General features: G+C 32.2%; 6 protein-coding genes across 6 annotated transcripts; 3 read left to right on the forward strand and 3 right to left on the reverse strand.

The window, feature by feature from the left end:
- Positions 1 to 699: 699 nt before the first annotated feature.
- On the reverse strand, positions 700 to 1,279 carry MONOS_11876 (uncharacterized protein; the record flags this gene model as incomplete). The annotated part of the gene is made up of 2 exons (XM_067864448.1): positions 700 to 1,053; positions 1,277 to 1,279. The coding sequence occupies 2 exons, from the start codon at positions 1,277 to 1,279 to the stop codon at positions 700 to 702; spliced, it is 357 nt and encodes a 118-aa protein (XP_067723791.1).
- A 1,137-nt stretch (positions 1,280 to 2,416) lies between these two features.
- MONOS_11875 (uncharacterized protein) lies at positions 2,417 to 4,912 on the reverse strand (the record flags this gene model as incomplete). Its single annotated transcript, XM_067864447.1, has 1 exon — positions 2,417 to 4,912. One exon carries the CDS (start codon positions 4,910 to 4,912, stop codon positions 2,417 to 2,419), a length of 2,496 nt encoding a protein of 831 aa, XP_067723792.1.
- Positions 4,913 to 8,790: 3,878 nt separating this feature from the next.
- MONOS_17909 (putative 1 4-alpha-glucan branching enzyme GlgB) lies at positions 8,791 to 9,198 on the forward strand (the record flags this gene model as incomplete). Its single annotated transcript, XM_067870876.1, has 1 exon — positions 8,791 to 9,198. One exon carries the CDS (start codon positions 8,791 to 8,793, stop codon positions 9,196 to 9,198), a length of 408 nt encoding a protein of 135 aa, XP_067723793.1.
- A 1,580-nt stretch (positions 9,199 to 10,778) lies between these two features.
- On the reverse strand, positions 10,779 to 11,477 carry MONOS_17910 (putative 1 4-alpha-glucan branching enzyme GlgB; the record flags this gene model as incomplete). The annotated part of the gene is made up of 1 exon (XM_067870878.1): positions 10,779 to 11,477. One exon carries the CDS (start codon positions 11,475 to 11,477, stop codon positions 10,779 to 10,781), a length of 699 nt encoding a protein of 232 aa, XP_067723794.1.
- Positions 11,478 to 13,272: 1,795 nt separating this feature from the next.
- On the forward strand, positions 13,273 to 14,250 carry MONOS_16483 (uncharacterized protein; the record flags this gene model as incomplete). Its single annotated transcript, XM_067869393.1, has 1 exon — positions 13,273 to 14,250. One exon carries the CDS (start codon positions 13,273 to 13,275, stop codon positions 14,248 to 14,250), a length of 978 nt encoding a protein of 325 aa, XP_067723795.1.
- A 1,420-nt stretch (positions 14,251 to 15,670) lies between these two features.
- Positions 15,671 to 16,719, forward strand: MONOS_16482 (uncharacterized protein; the record flags this gene model as incomplete). Its single annotated transcript, XM_067869392.1, has 2 exons — positions 15,671 to 15,712; positions 15,787 to 16,719. The coding sequence occupies 2 exons, from the start codon at positions 15,671 to 15,673 to the stop codon at positions 16,717 to 16,719; spliced, it is 975 nt and encodes a 324-aa protein (XP_067723796.1).
- Positions 16,720 to 17,226: the final 507 nt, after the last annotated feature.

Raw genomic sequence — 17,226 nt, forward strand, 5'->3', positions numbered from 1 at the left:
TTCTTTCAACTCCTTTCATTTTTCGTTTGCTATTAAATTCTTTCAGCCTATTATCATCTTCCCATGAATTCCCAAATAAGCTAATAAGATCATTCTCATTCGGTGAAATGCAATTTGAAAGAATCTATTTCTCAGACAGACATATTCTGCACACAACGCTCCTTCTCCAATACATTTTTCATATTCTTCTTCTTTTTCATAAATTTTTTTCATCGCCTCTTCTTCGCCTTTTTTGTATTTTTCGTCTTCTCTGCCTTTTCCTTATCCTTCCTTCTCCTCTCCTCCTCCTCCACCACCTTCTTCTTCTTCTTCAATTTCTTTAACATCATCATCTTCTTCTTCTTCTTTATTGAGAGAAGCACTCCTGCTTGCTTTGCCATTCCGGAGGCTGCGAAGCTTTGAGAAGAAGGCGACAGGAGATGATAAGTCATCTTCGTCTTCATCATCATCATAAGCTCCTAAGATTGACCCTTCTGAGATATTATGGAAGTATCAAACAAGTCCGCAGCTGGGATTGACGATATAAATATACGACTGTGGATTGTGGCGCCTGAGGCGGCTGGAATTTATACAAATCAAAGAAGTGGTTGCTGAGAGCGCTGCAGACGCTATGGGGTTGTGTTGTGTGTTCCCGCTATGCAGATCTTTCTGCGATGATTTCGGTTCCGTTGGTAGCGCCGCTTCCGTCGCTTGCAGCGTCTATGGGCACGAAGTCGGGGAGCAAGCGGATCTTTGCAGCGGCATATGTGAACGCGTTCCCGTAGATCTGCGATCTGCTAAACCCATCGCTGCAGATATGGTGATCGTCTCAGTTGAAATATTTGGTGGTGAAGCTGGACGAGGAAGTGATGGAATGAGGGATTGGAGTGTGTGAAGTGTGGGAGATTGTGGAGAAAGGGCTGTTGGTGGAGGGGCTGAGGATGGAGGATGTGGTTCTGTCAAAAGCAGCGATTGCACTGGCGGTGCTGGAGGAGCGAGAAAAGGAGGAATGAAGAGGAATGAAGAAGAAGAAGAAGAAGAAGAAGATGCTGTTGAAAGTGTACAATAATATTGCTATCTCAAATCATCAACATATGGTTGTCACACAAAGGCACTAAGATTTCTGTCTGCTCATTTTGCAATTCCTTTAAAGGCATATGATGGAATGTGATTGAAGCAATCCTCTCAACTTTTGTAATCCTTTCAAAAGCGTGGGCTGAAATTGAAGTTGTTGATCTTCATTTCTCATGTTTCAATTGCATAATAACAAATAACGATGCTTCCATTAATAATAAACCATAAATTATGGGCACGAATTTTGAACGCAAAAGAAGATCATTCAAACCAAAATCTCACCATTCTCCAATCGCACTGCTTTGCATTGTTTTCTAAGTTTTTGTTCGCAAGAAATATCCTTCCCCTGATATTGCCAGCCACTTTCCTTGCCCAAAAAATACCACAAACTGCTCCACTGCCTTATGCTCCAAAATTCTATATAATTTTGTGCAGATTTTGTCTTTCACAGAATTCCTTCCATAAATCTTCATTCAATGAAACATCAGTTGAATTTGTTTTCATCTCTTGTTCCAAATAAAAATCATGTATCTTGCGTGACTTCTTTTATATCCAAATTTCTATATAACAATCAGCTCCGTTTTCATCGTATTGCTCCACAAAGCGGGGATTGGCCATTTCAACAATAACTCATATTCCTGCACTTTGGAAATGATACAGACGGAAACATCTTCACAATCAATAGAAAAATAAAAATCACATCTATTATGTCTTTTTGTGTTATTGGTAAAATTGTTGTATTTCTTCTATCTTCCAATTAACAAAAATCATCAGACAGAATTTCAGCATAATTGCATCTCCACCATTGTCTGTTGTAATCACATGAAATAATATTTTTAGTTCTACAGGCAATGTTCACTTACAAAATTCTCATTCTGTGAATGGAATATTCCGTTTTTTCTAATCTGATGATCATTGAATCTATAACAAAAACTTGAAGTTATTCAAATAAAATACAAAAAAAATTTAATTGTGACTTTCAATAAAGAAGAATGTATATTGAATTGAATGTTTAATTATTTGTTTAAAATTTACTCAAAAAGAAAAAAAAGAATTCTATAAAAAAAATATTTTTTATGTTATTAGATGTTGGTTTTGATAGGGAATTGAAACAAACCAAAAAAGTCAAAATGGCATGTTGATATAAAAAATCAACTGAATTGAACGAAAAAATGCTGATGGTGAATAACAATTGGTGTGTGAAATGAAACAAATCTTCGAATTACATTTCAACAAATAATCACACTTTCAATGCGATTAATGAGGAAGAAAAGATTAGAAAAATACTATGATACTCACAAATATATGTTTTTTAAAATAAAAACTTAGTTAAATTGCTCTGAAAGAATTGGAAATCTCAATTCTACTCCTGGCTGCTCATTTCTTGTTCTTTGCTTTCATCTTTGTTCTCATCTTTGCTTCCCTCGTTGTCTCCATCTTTGTTGCTTTTGACCTTCCTTTTCTTGACAACAATAACAATAACAACCACAACCACTGCAACAACAACAACAACTATCGGAACGACAATTGCAACAACAGTTCCAGCATTTGATTTCTTATCTTCTGGAGAAAGATCTTCTGTCTTCTTCAAATATTTCTCATACACATCAGTTGGTTCTGATTCTTCATCTTTTGCTCCCACAATCCATCCAACTGTCGAATCATCGTAATCATTCGCAAATTCGAATGCACCTTCCTGTTTGCAGAACTCATCAAAATCTGGGGCAACAATGAATATTGATCTTGCTGTTGAATTCGCTGTGTTTGAGCTATCAATCTCAAGATTGTTTGCAGAAGGAAGTTGAAGATTCGATATCGTCTTTGGCATTTCAATTATTATTGCCCCTGCTTTCCCCTCTGGTGCTGTGCATGACTTGAATGTGCATTTGTTGTTTCTTCCAATTGCCACTGTTGATTCTTCTGAGAACAAAACGATCTGCAGTCCAGCTGTATCTCCTATCTTTGAATTGACTTCACGAATATTCAATCCCTCAATAGAAATTTTCACAGCTTCGTCTAATGGTTCCGTAATATAAATTGCTGCATTGTTTGAAATTTTCACATTGCTGATCTCCACTCCATTCAAAGACACTTCTTTTGGTCCGCTGAAATAAAACGTTGATGAAGAAAACGAGACGGTGTCACCGTTATCTGTGCATGTGACGGTGTTCATTGCAACTTTCCCCCTCAAAACGCACACAAGAATGCCTACAACGAAATCATCTTCATTATCATTTGCAGTCGTTTCATCGGATAATGATTGCGAACTTACTCTGACAAATCGGCAATTGCTGATGGAAAGTGATGCTGACATTTCATTTCCGAAGATTAAAGAATTCCATTTGTTCTCTAACGTGGGAAAGTTAAATGCTAAATACTTGAATTCCACCTCCTTTTCGCACGTCAATAAATAAAATGAATCTCTGGCACCACAATTGACAGTCGCTTCTCCATTTCCATTTCCGTCGCTGTTCACTCCTTCAATGATTATTCCACGACTCTTGCTAAATGTAATTTCTTCGGCTTGGATAGGATCATCCGACTTTAATATTGAAATGCCAAATATGTCTTCTCTCGTGATCATTCCCAACAATTCATTGGCCTCCTTCAAACTGTAAATTGGTCTTTCTGAGCTTTCACCATTCCCAGTGCCTCCAGACTTCACATAAATCTTTGAAGCATCTTGCGATGGAGGCAGCAAAGGATCTAAATACTTGGATATAAAATCAATTTCTTCGTAATTATATTTTTCAATTCCAGCGACATTCCACATGTTTCTGCTTCGTGTGTAATTCGCTGCAAAACTCTTCTTCATTGCATTTGCAATGTCTTCGAATAATGAATCATCAGTCATCTTCAAATATATTCCAATATTCCTTTTTGATTCGTCTTCTCCAGCTGTGCATCTGTCAAATATCAGATTCGTTCCGTCTTCGGGCCATTTAACCTGATTTGCTGATTTAATTGCAAGCATTTGTAGATATATTCCTCCAGAACCATTATAATGATTGCAACTGCAAGATGAAAAAGTAGTAACTCCTCCATCTCCAACAGTAAAAATGCTTTGGACATTGGAAGTATAAAAATACAATGTTCCGTAAGTACTCGAATAACATTCCGAAAACGTACTTCCATTCAATGTTACATCACATTTATTGTTACATGAGAACTGAATTACACTTTCCGCATTTGTCTCAACTTTCTTCAAAGTTAAATTTGACAATATCACTGTTTCACATTCACTGACATAAAACAATTCTCTTTTCGATGTTAATGTATTTTCTTCATCCGCGCACTCAACTGAGTCCAATGTCAATGATCCTCTAGATACAAACACAAGATAAATATCAGTGTGACATCCTTCACTTTCAGGTCGAATAAATCTGCAGTTGCTAATTGACAAGGATGCCATGAAACTGTATATCAAATTAAACGATCCATCCTTTTGACTTTCATTTCTCAACGTTGTTGGGAAGTGAAACGCCAAGTATTTGAATTCCACAGTGCCTTCACACTTGAATAGATTATTTCCTGGATGAACGTTACAGTCTATTGCCACTTCGGTATTTCCATTTCCATTGCTATTCACTCCTTCAATCGTAATTCCTTTGTTCTTGCCGAAGGTTATCGCTTCTGCAGTCAATGGGCTATCGTCATAAACAATTTTCATGTTGCACGCGATGTCATTCCCCAACTTTTTATATGCACCGTTCAATGATGGCTTTTCCTGATCGATTGCCAATCCGCTATTTTCATCTTTCCCGCTTTGCTTTACAAACACTGTTGTAATTGATTCAGATGGTTCCTCTTGCGAGTAAATCAATGTCAAAATTTGAAAAAGAATTAATCCAAAAAACATCTTTAAAGCACTCTTCAAAATACAATTCTGATCAAAACTTATATAACCATAAAATTGTTCAAATCGATATGAGACAAAATCATTCACTTTTTGAATTTTGTTCCACACAATATTTACGATATTTTTCTCGATTATTGAATATTTCTGTAATTATTTGTATTGTTACTGTTGATTAATAATGAAATGATTGTAGAAAAAGTCTGGAACAAATCTCAGTTTTTTTCAAAAATGCAAAAATTTTGCACAAACGACAACATTTTTGTTGTTAAGAGCTGATGAATTTCTTGGATAAAAATGCAATCATCCATCTGTTGTTATTGCTTCACACGAAAATAACAGGAAGCTTCTCATATTGATTACAGAATGTACATAATCGCAGCACATCACTCAGCCAGATGTTTCATTTGTCTCGCATGAAGCGAGCATTATTTGAAACGCATACACTCTTCCTTTTATAATTTTCTCTTCCAAAATTGATTGGAAAATCCTATATATTCCAAGAAGAAAACTTTTCTAGGTGAACTGCTTTCAACAATGAACAAATGGAAAGTATTCGTGTGACATATATTTTCAATTCATTTTATCATTTTTGCATTTTTTTGCTTATAAGGAGTCAGAATAATATGGGTAATTATTTTCGAAATTATATTTTATCTTTCAATAATCTCGGTCCGATAATTTCCCTTGGATATCAACAAAAAACATTAAAAAGTGAAAAAGCTGAATAAAGACATCTTCTTCTTTGTTTTTGACAATTCATTAATTCTAACAACAGTTGTAATAAATTTAACATTTGAATACAAAATCTCATCCCAATAATCAATAACCTTTGAAAAAATAGCACCTGAAATAAGTTATGAATTCAAAATAATCACCCGTGTCAAAAATTAATCACATATATGTTTTTTGTCTGCGCCTCATATCCACTGAGCAAAAACAGAAATATAATATTTCAAAAAGCAACACAATAACTGGTTCGCTTTAAAATATTGTGCAAATCGGATATAATCATATCGGTTTTCGCACGACTTTTCATAACTGTATCCAATTTTGATTATTTACGACGTGACTTAACATTAAAAAAACAATTATTTTATTATTCATAAACAAATTTTGGGTCAATTTTTTTCATTTTTGGAAATTCTTCACAAAAACATATTTTTCAATAGAAATCACTATTTTTTATGATTTATTAGGTTGCTCAAACTTATTTGAACAAGTTTTGAAAAATCAAAAAATAGAGATTTCGGAATAATTAATTGATTTTTCAATGAAAAAACAACCCATAATGAAATTAAATGTGATTATATGGGTGATTATTTTTCAAAAGTCGCAAATGTTTAATACTCTAATGAATCAAAATTTTCACATTTAGCTCATATTTTTGTTTCCACTCACCAAACTTCACTTATATGGAATATATTTCTGGATAATGTTGTTTCATTCATTCTGAAGAAATTTCGTGAGTGAAAATAGAAATTTGAATAAAATGTGGAATTTTTAATTCATAAGAAAATTAAACATTTGCAGCATTTCAAAAAGAATTATCCATATATATTTGGCCCTGTGATTATATGCGATCGAAAATGAATGAAAAATAGGCGAAATATGTTGATGCATCGAAAAATGAGACTAAACGAATGTGATTATATTCGACGTGATTATATTTTGTGAAGACAGTACATATGTCTAAATTTTTTTGAAAAGTGACAACAGATCAAAAATATAACCCATCGTCATTAAATAATTTTCATTCCGTTTCCATTATTCAAATGATAATAAGGCATAGGTTCAAACGCGTTCCTTTTGCAATTCGCGTTTTTAAACCCTCAAATTATAACGAATTAATAGATAATAATTATTTAAAAACTTTTTATGGACCGATTTTTCGAAAAAAATTTTTCTTGTTGAAAAAAATGATTTTTGAAAAATGACCCATAAAAACATGAATTTCATAAATAATTATTCAAATTTTAAAGAAAACGTGATTTTTTCGCATCAGAAGTGTTTGCATTGTTATGTAAACTTATTTTATTTGTTAATTTTCATCATTAACAATATAAATCATAAATAAAAAATTAAATTAAATATCTTTGATCTAACCCACAATAAAATTTTTTATGTCTGGAAAAGTTGAATATGCTGTTTTAGATGAAATCGAACTCAATAGTTTGCCATCATTTCATTTTTATATATAAAATTTAACATATTATAATATGCGCACTTGCTTTATATTGAAAACAGCTTTTAATCACAGTCACATTAAGGTGTTCCTTTTTGCTTGAATATTTGAAACCACCTAATATTAGTTCATTTACGTACGTAAAGGAACGAAAAAAGTTATAAGTGAGTCTTTAAATAACAATATTATTTATTATGCTTTTATATTTCATATATTTTATTGTTCTTTATTATTTCTGTGTTTTTTTGTATTAGATACGATTATAACATAGTTAAATGAATCGCTTTCGCACATACATACTTCAACTGCCCAAAAAATTTCAACGTTGATTTATAAAAACAATGAATTGAATACAAGTTTGGGCGAGATATTATCTGATTGACAGACGAGTTGAGTAAAAATTCAAAGAGGACATGAAAAGCACTCTTTTTTTAATTATTTTAAAATTATTGTTATTTAGCGAAACTTCGTCTGTCATGTTCAGTTTTGAAAATGTTAAAAATAAAAAAATAATGGGTGCGATCATGAGCTGATATTGTTCCGGTGAGATATTTATTTATAGAGTTCGCAAATGCTGATGAACCCTGTTGTTTGCATATTTAACTTTTATATTTTCTTTAATAAATTATGCGAAAACACAAAATTCTTCTTTTTAGTGGATGAATCGCAAATCCTTTCAAAAAAGTTTTCGCTTGGGTTCTGCGCTGGAGAAGAAATCAGTTTGCATGAAGTGGATTTTCGAATAATCATAAAATTGATGGTTTGTACTGAGCGGATTATTTAAATGTTTGTTATTATCATTTTTTATTGTATCAACAATACTTTTGAAACAAAGCATTGCACTTTGATGAATGGAAATAGAAAATCGAAGTACTGAACAAATTGACAGAAACAATATATGAATATGGATTTGTTTTTTTTTTTCCACAGAAGAATTGTTCGGTAAAATACATAAAATGATTGAAGAAGAGAAAATGACGTTGGGAAATGCTATTCTGCTACTGAAGCGTATTGGGCTTTGCAAAGTGTTGAAAGGATTTTTTTTATTTCTTTTTTTGATAATTCATTGATGCCAAAAGATTTGAGAAGATAATTACTGACGAAAATGAGAAGAAAGAAGAAAAGAATGAAAAACTTTTAGCTGATCTTTCGAATTCCTCGTTTTTCTATTCATTGGATTACCATCTAAATTATTTTCAATTGACAAGATCTTCCTTATGAAAGCTGCATCGAACAAAGAGGAAAGCTATAAAGTTCAGAAAGACGTGGAAGTTGCATTAACAGAATTGAAATGAATGGAGCTTATGTATGAGCATTTCTGTTTCATTTTTATTATGTTTGCTTTTTTTTTCCTTATTTCTGATTAGGAAGTGAAACAAGAAGAATATTTGAAGGAAATAACAGAAATCATCAAACATCAGCAGAAACACAGAAATCTCACAAAACTTGCCTATCAGTCTGCTTGGCAATTTTTTATATGCAGATTTTACAACAATGGATTGTTGGAAGATACAATTGCTAATGAGATGCATTTTGGAAGAGAAGCATCAAGAAAATTGGAAGAGCCGAAAAGAAATGCGGATTGGAAGAGATGATAATAAGAAATGGAAAGAGCAAAATGAAATAATCATCAGTAGTGGCTGATAAAAAGAAGGAAGCAGCGGAAGCAGCAGAAATTAGGTATGAAGCAAGAGAAATGGCAGACAAAGAGAATGAAGCAAGAGAAATGGCAGACAAAGAGAATGAAGCAAGAGAAATGGCAGACAAAGAGAATGAAGCAAGAGAAATGGCAGACAAAGAGAATGAAGCAAGAGAAATGGCAGACAAAGAGAATGAAGCAAGAGAAATGGCAGACAAAGAGAATGAAGCAAGAGAAATGGCAGACAAAGAGAATGAAGCAAGAGAAATGGCAGACAAAGAGAATGAAGCAAGAGAAATGGCAGACAAAGAGAATGAAGCAAGAGAAATGGCAGACAAAGAGAATGAAGCAAGAGAAATGGCAGACAAAGAGAATGAAGCAAGAGAAATGGCAGACAAAGAGAATGAAGCAAGAGAAATGGCAGACAAAGAGAATGAAGCAAGAGAAATGGCAGAAATTGACTAAAAGCATGTATATGATCATTTTTTTTTTATATTTTATTTTTTTAGTGATATTAATTGTTATATCAATTCTTTAACTGTTAATTTAAGTTTAATACCACTTTGATGACATTGAAATTATATTTTAAAATTTCTTATTTATCGATTATATTTTTTTTGTGCATTTTTTAATGACATCGACTTTGTTGATTATTGTTGTGTGGAACAATTTGTTTATTTTTTATTTTTTTATGCTAAGATTGCAGTACTCGCATGTTAATGGATCTCTCTTTTTGTATTTTTATCAATTTCTATTTTTATAAAATGAAACATTTATTTCTTAACAAATATGAAACTTTATTTGTTCTTAAAAATCTGTGTTGACAAAGATATGCAAAAATTTAATAAACGAATTGCAAGGGCTTCTTTTAAATGTGAAAACATTTAAGTAATCTTGCATATATTTTTGTCGAACTCCATACGGAGGAAGATACTTTCTGAGAAGGCTCCAAGTGCTTTCAATTCTTTGAGTGTGCGCTTTTGTAATAGGATCCACAAATCTTTTTTTGTGGTTGACAGTAAAATGAATGTAGCCTGCTCCATTCAAATTGTTGTAGCCTCTCCAACAATCAGTGAATATTTTTGTTTTTTCCATGACATGATTTTTTATTGTTTGATGTAAAACTTCTCTAGATCTTTTGATAACAGGCAACAAAAAAAGTTTGGATTTTTGACCTTTCTGTTTGGGCCTTTCAATTCCTCCTATTATCCAATTTTGCCTTTTTGTCCTTCCTTTGTTGTACTTTCTTTTTGGAAATATTGCTTCGTCTATTTCAACTTCAGTTCCTTTTCCTCCAATTATTCGTGGATTTTCCTGATAAAATTTCGAAATGCATTTCCGAAAAGAATTATACACGTGCATCACAGAGGTGCTTGATTTTCCGCATATAAAACTGCAATGTGTTTGAGAAATCCCAACCCAAAAACAAAGAGCCATTAAACATATGTCACGAATTTTATATCTAAATCTTTCAAAATTTGTGTTGTTTGAAATTTTGACTTGTTTGTGCTTGCAACGAAAGCGGCTTGTTTCATTTTCGTAAATGTACATTTTCATGTTTTTTTGACATTTCCAGCAATAACGATCTTTATCCAGCACGTTGCACTCAATCAACCACTGAACAGTTTCTTTTTCAGATCTGAATATTTTAAACAATTTTTTGAATTGCTTTTGGCTTTCTGTTTTCGTTGGCATTTTATTTTCAAAAATTGTTTAAAAATTTGTTCAATAATTATTTTTTTTGATCGATCAGAATAAACTTAAATGTTAATCATTTGTATAGATATAAATTGCAAATTTCGATGAATTGTCAAAAAATTCACCACAATACGAAAAAACAGATCAAACAAATTTCAACATTATTCGATGTGTTACAAATCAAAAATTTGTTTATTCAAACAAGGAGTATGAAAAATTAAAACATTCATTAATATGTAAAAAACATAATATAAAATAATAATACATTCATAAATAAAAAAAATTATAAAAATCAAAACTTCAGTAACAAAAAAATTACAAATGATTTTTTCCAACAAAGAATTCCATTAAAATAAATTTTCTGGCATATTCTCTTTGTCTGCCATTTCTCTTGCTTCATTCTCTTTGTCTGCCATTTCTCTTGCTTCATTCTCTTTGTCTGCCATTTCTCTTGCTTCATTCTCTTTGTCTGCCATTTCTCTTGCTTCATTCTCTTTGTCTGCCATTTCTCTTGCTTCATTCTCTTTGTCTGCCATTTCTCTTGCTTCATTCTCTTTGTCTGCCATTTCTCTTGCTTCATTCTCTTTGTCTGCCATTTCTCTTGCTTCATTCTCTTTGTCTGCCATTTCTCTTGCTTCATTCTCTTTGTCTGCCATTTCTCTTGCTTCATTCTCTTTGTCTGCCATTTCTCTTGCTTCATTCTCTTTGTCTGCCATTTCTCTTGCTTCATTCTCTTTGTCTGCCATTTCTCTTGCTTCATTCTCTTTGTCTGCCATTTCTCTTGCTTCATTCTCTTTGTCTGCCATTTCTCTTGCTTCATTCTCTTTGTCTGCCATTTCTCTTGCTTCATTCTCTTTGTCTGCCATTTCTCTTGCTTCATTCTCTTTGTCTGCCATTTCTCTTGCTTCATTCTCTTTGTCTGCCATTTCTCTTGCTTCATTCTCTTTGTCTGCCATTTCTCTTGCTTCATTCTCTTTGTCTGCCATTTCTCTTGCTTCATTCTCTTTGTCTGCCATTTCTCTTGCTTCATTCTCTTTGTCTGCCATTTCTCTTGCTTCATACCTAATTTCTGCTGCTTCCGCTGCTTCCTTCTTTTATCAGCCACTACTGATGATTATTTCATTTTGCTCTTTCCATTTCTTATTATCATCTCTTCCAATCCGCATTTCTTTTCGGCTCTTCCAATTTTCTTGATGCTTCTCTTCCAAAATGCATCTCATTAGCAATTGTATCTTCCAACAATCCATTGTTGTAAAATCTGCATATAAAAAATTGCCAAGCAGACTGATAGGCAAGTTTTGTGAGATTTCTGTGTTTCTGCTGATGTTTGATGATTTCTGTTATTTCCTTCAAATATTCTTCTTGTTTCACTTCCTAATCAGAAATAAGGAAAAAAAAAGCAAACATAATAAAAATGAAACAGAAATGCTCATACATAAGCTCCATTCATTTCAATTCTGTTAATGCAACTTCCACGTCTTTCTGAACTTTATAGCTTTCCTCTTTGTTCGATGCAGCTTTCATAAGGAAGATCTTGTCAATTGAAAATAATTTAGATGGTAATCCAATGAATAGAAAAACGAGGAATTCGAAAGATCAGCTAAAAGTTTTTCATTCTTTTCTTCTTTCTTCTCATTTTCGTCAGTAATTATCTTCTCAAATCTTTTGGCATCAATGAATTATCAAAAAAGAAATAAAAAAATCCTTTCAACACTTTGCAAAGCCCAATACGCTTCAGTAGCAGAATAGCATTTCCCAACGTCATTTTCTCTTCTTCAATCATTTTATGTATTTTACCGAACAATTCTTCTGTGGAAAAAAAAAAACAAATCCATATTCATATATTGTTTCTGTCAATTTGTTCAGTACTTCGATTTTCTATTTCCATTCATCAAAGTGCAATGCTTTGTTTCAAAAGTATTGTTGATACAATAAAAAATGATAATAACAAACATTTAAATAATCCGCTCAGTACAAACCATCAATTTTATGATTATTCGAAAATCCACTTCATGCAAACTGATTTCTTCTCCAGCGCAGAACCCAAGCGAAAACTTTTTTGAAAGGATTTGCGATTCATCCACTAAAAAGAAGAATTTTGTGTTTTCGCATAATTTATTAAAGAAAATATAAAAGTTAAATATGCAAACAACAGGGTTCATCAGCATTTGCGAACTCTATAAATAAATATCTCACCGGAACAATATCAGCTCATGATCGCACCCATTATTTTTTTATTTTTAACATTTTCAAAACTGAACATGACAGACGAAGTTTCGCTAAATAACAATAATTTTAAAATAATTAAAAAAAGAGTGCTTTTCATGTCCTCTTTGAATTTTTACTCAACTCGTCTGTCAATCAGATAATATCTCGCCCAAGTTTGTCATTTGCATGTTTTAAAGAAATACGAAAAAATGAGTTGATTTAACTTTTTTAGTAGATTTGACGTTGTGCATTGTAGAAGGAAAGAAGAGCCATGCTTCACAATGTGGAAAGGGATGGAAAACATGGAAAAGGAAAATGGAAATAAAACAATTCAAATATCAGGATCGACAATTATTCGAGATTCATTCAATGTTTCCAATTATCAGATCAAAAAGAGTGCAAAGATGGGAGAGGAAGATGTCAAAGCAATATTGAATTTTGAAAAGGCGTTTGGAAGTCAACTGGTATATTTCATGGTGAATGATATTAATCTTGAATTGACCGACGACACTCCAACTGGCATCTGGATTTGACAACTCAGCCAAAACGATTGTTTCAAACAGATGAGGAGATTTGGTGATAACTGGATGTTCATTCCATTCAGAAGCAGGAGTTAATAATGGATTTGATTGTATGTTTGTGTATGAGATTGGAGGCAGTGTGGATGTGAATGATTTGTCAATGGAATCATGCAATGTTGGAAACAGTATTTTTGTTATTCGCGATGCTGGAGTTTCTTGCCATTTTGTGAATGTTCGAGTGGAATCGTTAAATGAAAGCAGAGGATGTCTTCTTCTGATCAAAGGATCTGAATTAACAACAAAGATAAATGAGGGAGGTGAAGAATGTGTAAATATCGAGATTGATAATTCATCATTTTCAGGAATGAAGAGAAGTGGAAATGGAGCAAGCGTTTTGGAATCAAAGAGCGAGAAAAAGATTTGTTTTGTTGTGAATTCAAGCAACATCACAGAAGACAAAGCCGAAGAAAGTGAGAAAGGAGGGGCGATATTTTTCACATTTGGTGCATCAGGATCAATGAAGATGATTGACTCAACAATCAGCCAATGCAGCTGCACCAATGGGAAAGGAGGAGGGGTGTATCTGGCAACAAAAGAACGAGGGGAATTGAATTTCACATTTGTTGGAATGAAGCTCAGTGACAACGGAGCAAAAGTGGGGAATGATATTTTCATTGAATGTTTTTACATCACGTCTCAAATAAGTGAAAGTCAATTTCAGTTTGATCTTCGAGAGAATCATTATTCAAGAATTAATGCGATATATGGAAGAGATGAGTGTGAATATAACTATGAAACAAATCTGATTGATTTTGTGACGATCCATCAAAGTGACACAATTGTTGTGAGCAGTATGAGTGGATCGAATGGGAGGAGATGTGGAACAAATACACTTCCATGCTATTCAATTGATCATAAGCTGGAGCATCTGACTTCAGATTTCATGAGTGTTATGATTGTTGTTGAAGAAAGTGAAATTGGGAAAGAGATATATCAGGAGGAGACAAGAGATGGCGTTCAACAGCTGACAAAGAAAATCATAGGAAAAGATAGAACAAAGCTGATGGAAATAATCCTGTCAGATGAATGAATTGACAGATCTTCATTGAGCGAAGAAATTCTGTTTATGAATGAGTTTTATGAATTGTTTTGATTTTTGTTATCTCAACTTCTTTGTCATTTACAAACTGCGTTTTTGTCATATTTAACTTGTTTTTTATATCATTTCCTTTAACACTTACTACTAAGTTAATTGAAAAACCTTTGTTGAATTTTTTTTTTAAAAAAGGAAAGCATTTGCATTATTCCTTTATAGAAAATATTTTTTCAATCGTTAAAATTTATGTTAAATGCATTATTCATCTGAATAACAAATGTTCTTGAATAATAGAAAAAAGAGAGACAACGAAAGGGAAATTTGAAAGAAAAAACAATAAATTTATAAGAATAATATATGTATAAAACAATTATGAAATTGATAAATAAATATTTTCGTCCATGTTCCCCAAATAAATTCAAAAACAAAATTCATTTAAAAATTGAACATAAGAGCTCAAATTGCAAAATATAAATTGCAATTAATAATATTCAAAAACGAAATAAGTGCAAATTTCATTTATATCAACAATAAACAAAATAAACACTGAGAAAAGCACTTTAAAATTCTCCCAATTAATGAATTTTTATTATGGGTTTGATCAAAGATATTTAATAAAAATATTTTATTAATGATTAATTTTTTTTTTTGATGAAAATTAACAAATAAAATAAGTCTATATAATAATGCAAACACTTTTGATTCGAAAAAATCACATTTTCTTTAAAATATGAATATTTTTCAATGAAATTCATGTTTTTATGGGTCTTTTTTCAAAAATCATTTTTTTCAACACGAAAAAATTTTTTCGAAAAATCGGTCCATAAAAAGTTTTTAAATAATTATTATCTATTAATTCGTTATAATTTGAGGGTTTAAAAACGCGAATTGCAAAAGGAACGCGTTTGAACCTATGCCGATAATAACGAATTTTCACAGTGATGTTTGTTGGTTCATAACAAACTTCATTATGAGAAGAAATACGCCATATCAAAAAATTATATATCAAATTTTTTGATCAAAATTTAAATATCAGTTTTTCCATGAAAAAGAGTATCATTTGATTGAACTTCTTTGCAATTATTTACAAATGAAATGTCCAAGGTTCGTTTCGTTTCTTTATCTTGACAAACTTGATTTTCAATGTTAATTCAAAATTTCATTTGAATAGTATTTTTCTTATGCTTTATGAGCATGAACTCAACATGAAAGTGAAGATAGAACGCTTTTGTTAGATTAACATGAAAAATACATATATTAAACGGTTTTCGTTAAACTTTGGTATGAAAGTTTCATTTTTCGATGGATTATAAAAACTTTCTTTTTTTTATTGATAAGTTTCCAGAAGATAGCAAACATTTATTTCATCAATTATTGATGCAAATTACAATACAAAAATTTGATCGTTATCTAAATGCTGAAGCATTTCACAGGCGAAAAGAGGCTCGATGATGCTGTGTGTGGGAGGGGAGAATAACGCATATATGTAAAAGGATTTAACAATAACCGATTTTCCTTGACTTTTCACAGTTTTGGAGGAGGAATTCACCTTCAATTGTTACTGAAAATCCCAGCTTCTTGATATCCTTTTCATTCGGAATAAATACAGCCAAATGGGGAAGATATATCTTTGTCCTTTCACTCAATCTGGAAGAAACAGCAAAATCAGAAAACATCACATGTGTGACAGATTCATTGGATACTATTAATAAAGTTAGAGGATATGACAACGGAAATACCAACTTAGCCATTCCCCTCTGCATCTATCTCTTTCCCACACCAGAAGAAATTTATGTGAGCAATTCTGAGGCATCCAATCACTCACACTGTGGAATTGTCCAATTCCCTTGTTTGACGATGAAACATTCACTCACAAGACAAACAGGAACAAAGAAAGTTATTGTGAATCGAATGATTATGATGAGCGATGAATTGGCATTTGGTGAACAGAAACACGAAATCCGAGGAAAAGACGATCAAAGTGGATGGACAGTTTCTGATGCCACCGCAGGAGCAAATACGGCAATGGTGACAGTTGGAGTCGAAACAGTCTTGTCAACTCTTATCTTCTCTCTTCCTCCTTCTCTTTCACATTCCACTTTTATTTCGTCATCATCATCATCATCATCATCACTGACTATGTCTCAATGTTCGCTTTCCATTCAAAATCCATCATCAGAATTGACATTTCTGTTCTTGTCCGTTGAGTCAGGAATCCTGATAATCGACAAATTCTCAGCTTCATCAATTGATTTGAGGAGAAATCCATTGATCTCATTGTCTGGAAGTGGAACAAATACCGAGTTGATGAGCACTCTATGGTTGAACATGACAAATTGCCATTTTACAGAAATAGAAAGAGCAACTGGAAATGGAGGCTGTGTGAACATCGATAATAGCAATGATGAAAATTCAAATACACAAATTAATATCGAAGAGAATGTTTTTGATGGATTAGGTTAGGGTTAATTTAAACGTACATTTAGTCTAGAGGAAAGATTTACAAAATCAACCTAGATGAAAGATTCATATCTAGGTCAATTTTTCAATAAAAATTTTTTTTTCTTGGAAATCAAAAAGATAATGCAATCAAATAAGATTGAGAATGCAGGTAATATGAAGAGTTATTTATCATATAAATGTGCATTTAATACGAAGAAATTCAAAAAGTATTTTTGTGAAAAAAGTTATATTTTTTTGTCCGGTCAATTTCGGTCATTTTGAAATTTTTAATTTTTATCAATTTTTTTTTCGATTCAGACCCAGTTTTTTGTGGTGCAATCGATTGCAATATGGATGATTCATCATTCTATTCACTTTTTATGGAACAATATGGACTTTTCATTTTTCATGAAAATTTTATGAGAAAATTTTCGGTCATTTTTTTGGATCAAAAAAAAATTGTATCTCGATGAAAAAAATTTTGCGAGACCTGAGACTTTACCAGCGTGTACTACATGTAATTTGTGA

Source organism: Monocercomonoides exilis, assembly GCF_001643675.1.
Source record: "Monocercomonoides exilis strain PA203 chromosome Unknown scaffold36-1065637, whole genome shotgun sequence".
NCBI classification, from domain to species: domain Eukaryota; phylum Preaxostyla; order Oxymonadida; family Polymastigidae; genus Monocercomonoides; species Monocercomonoides exilis.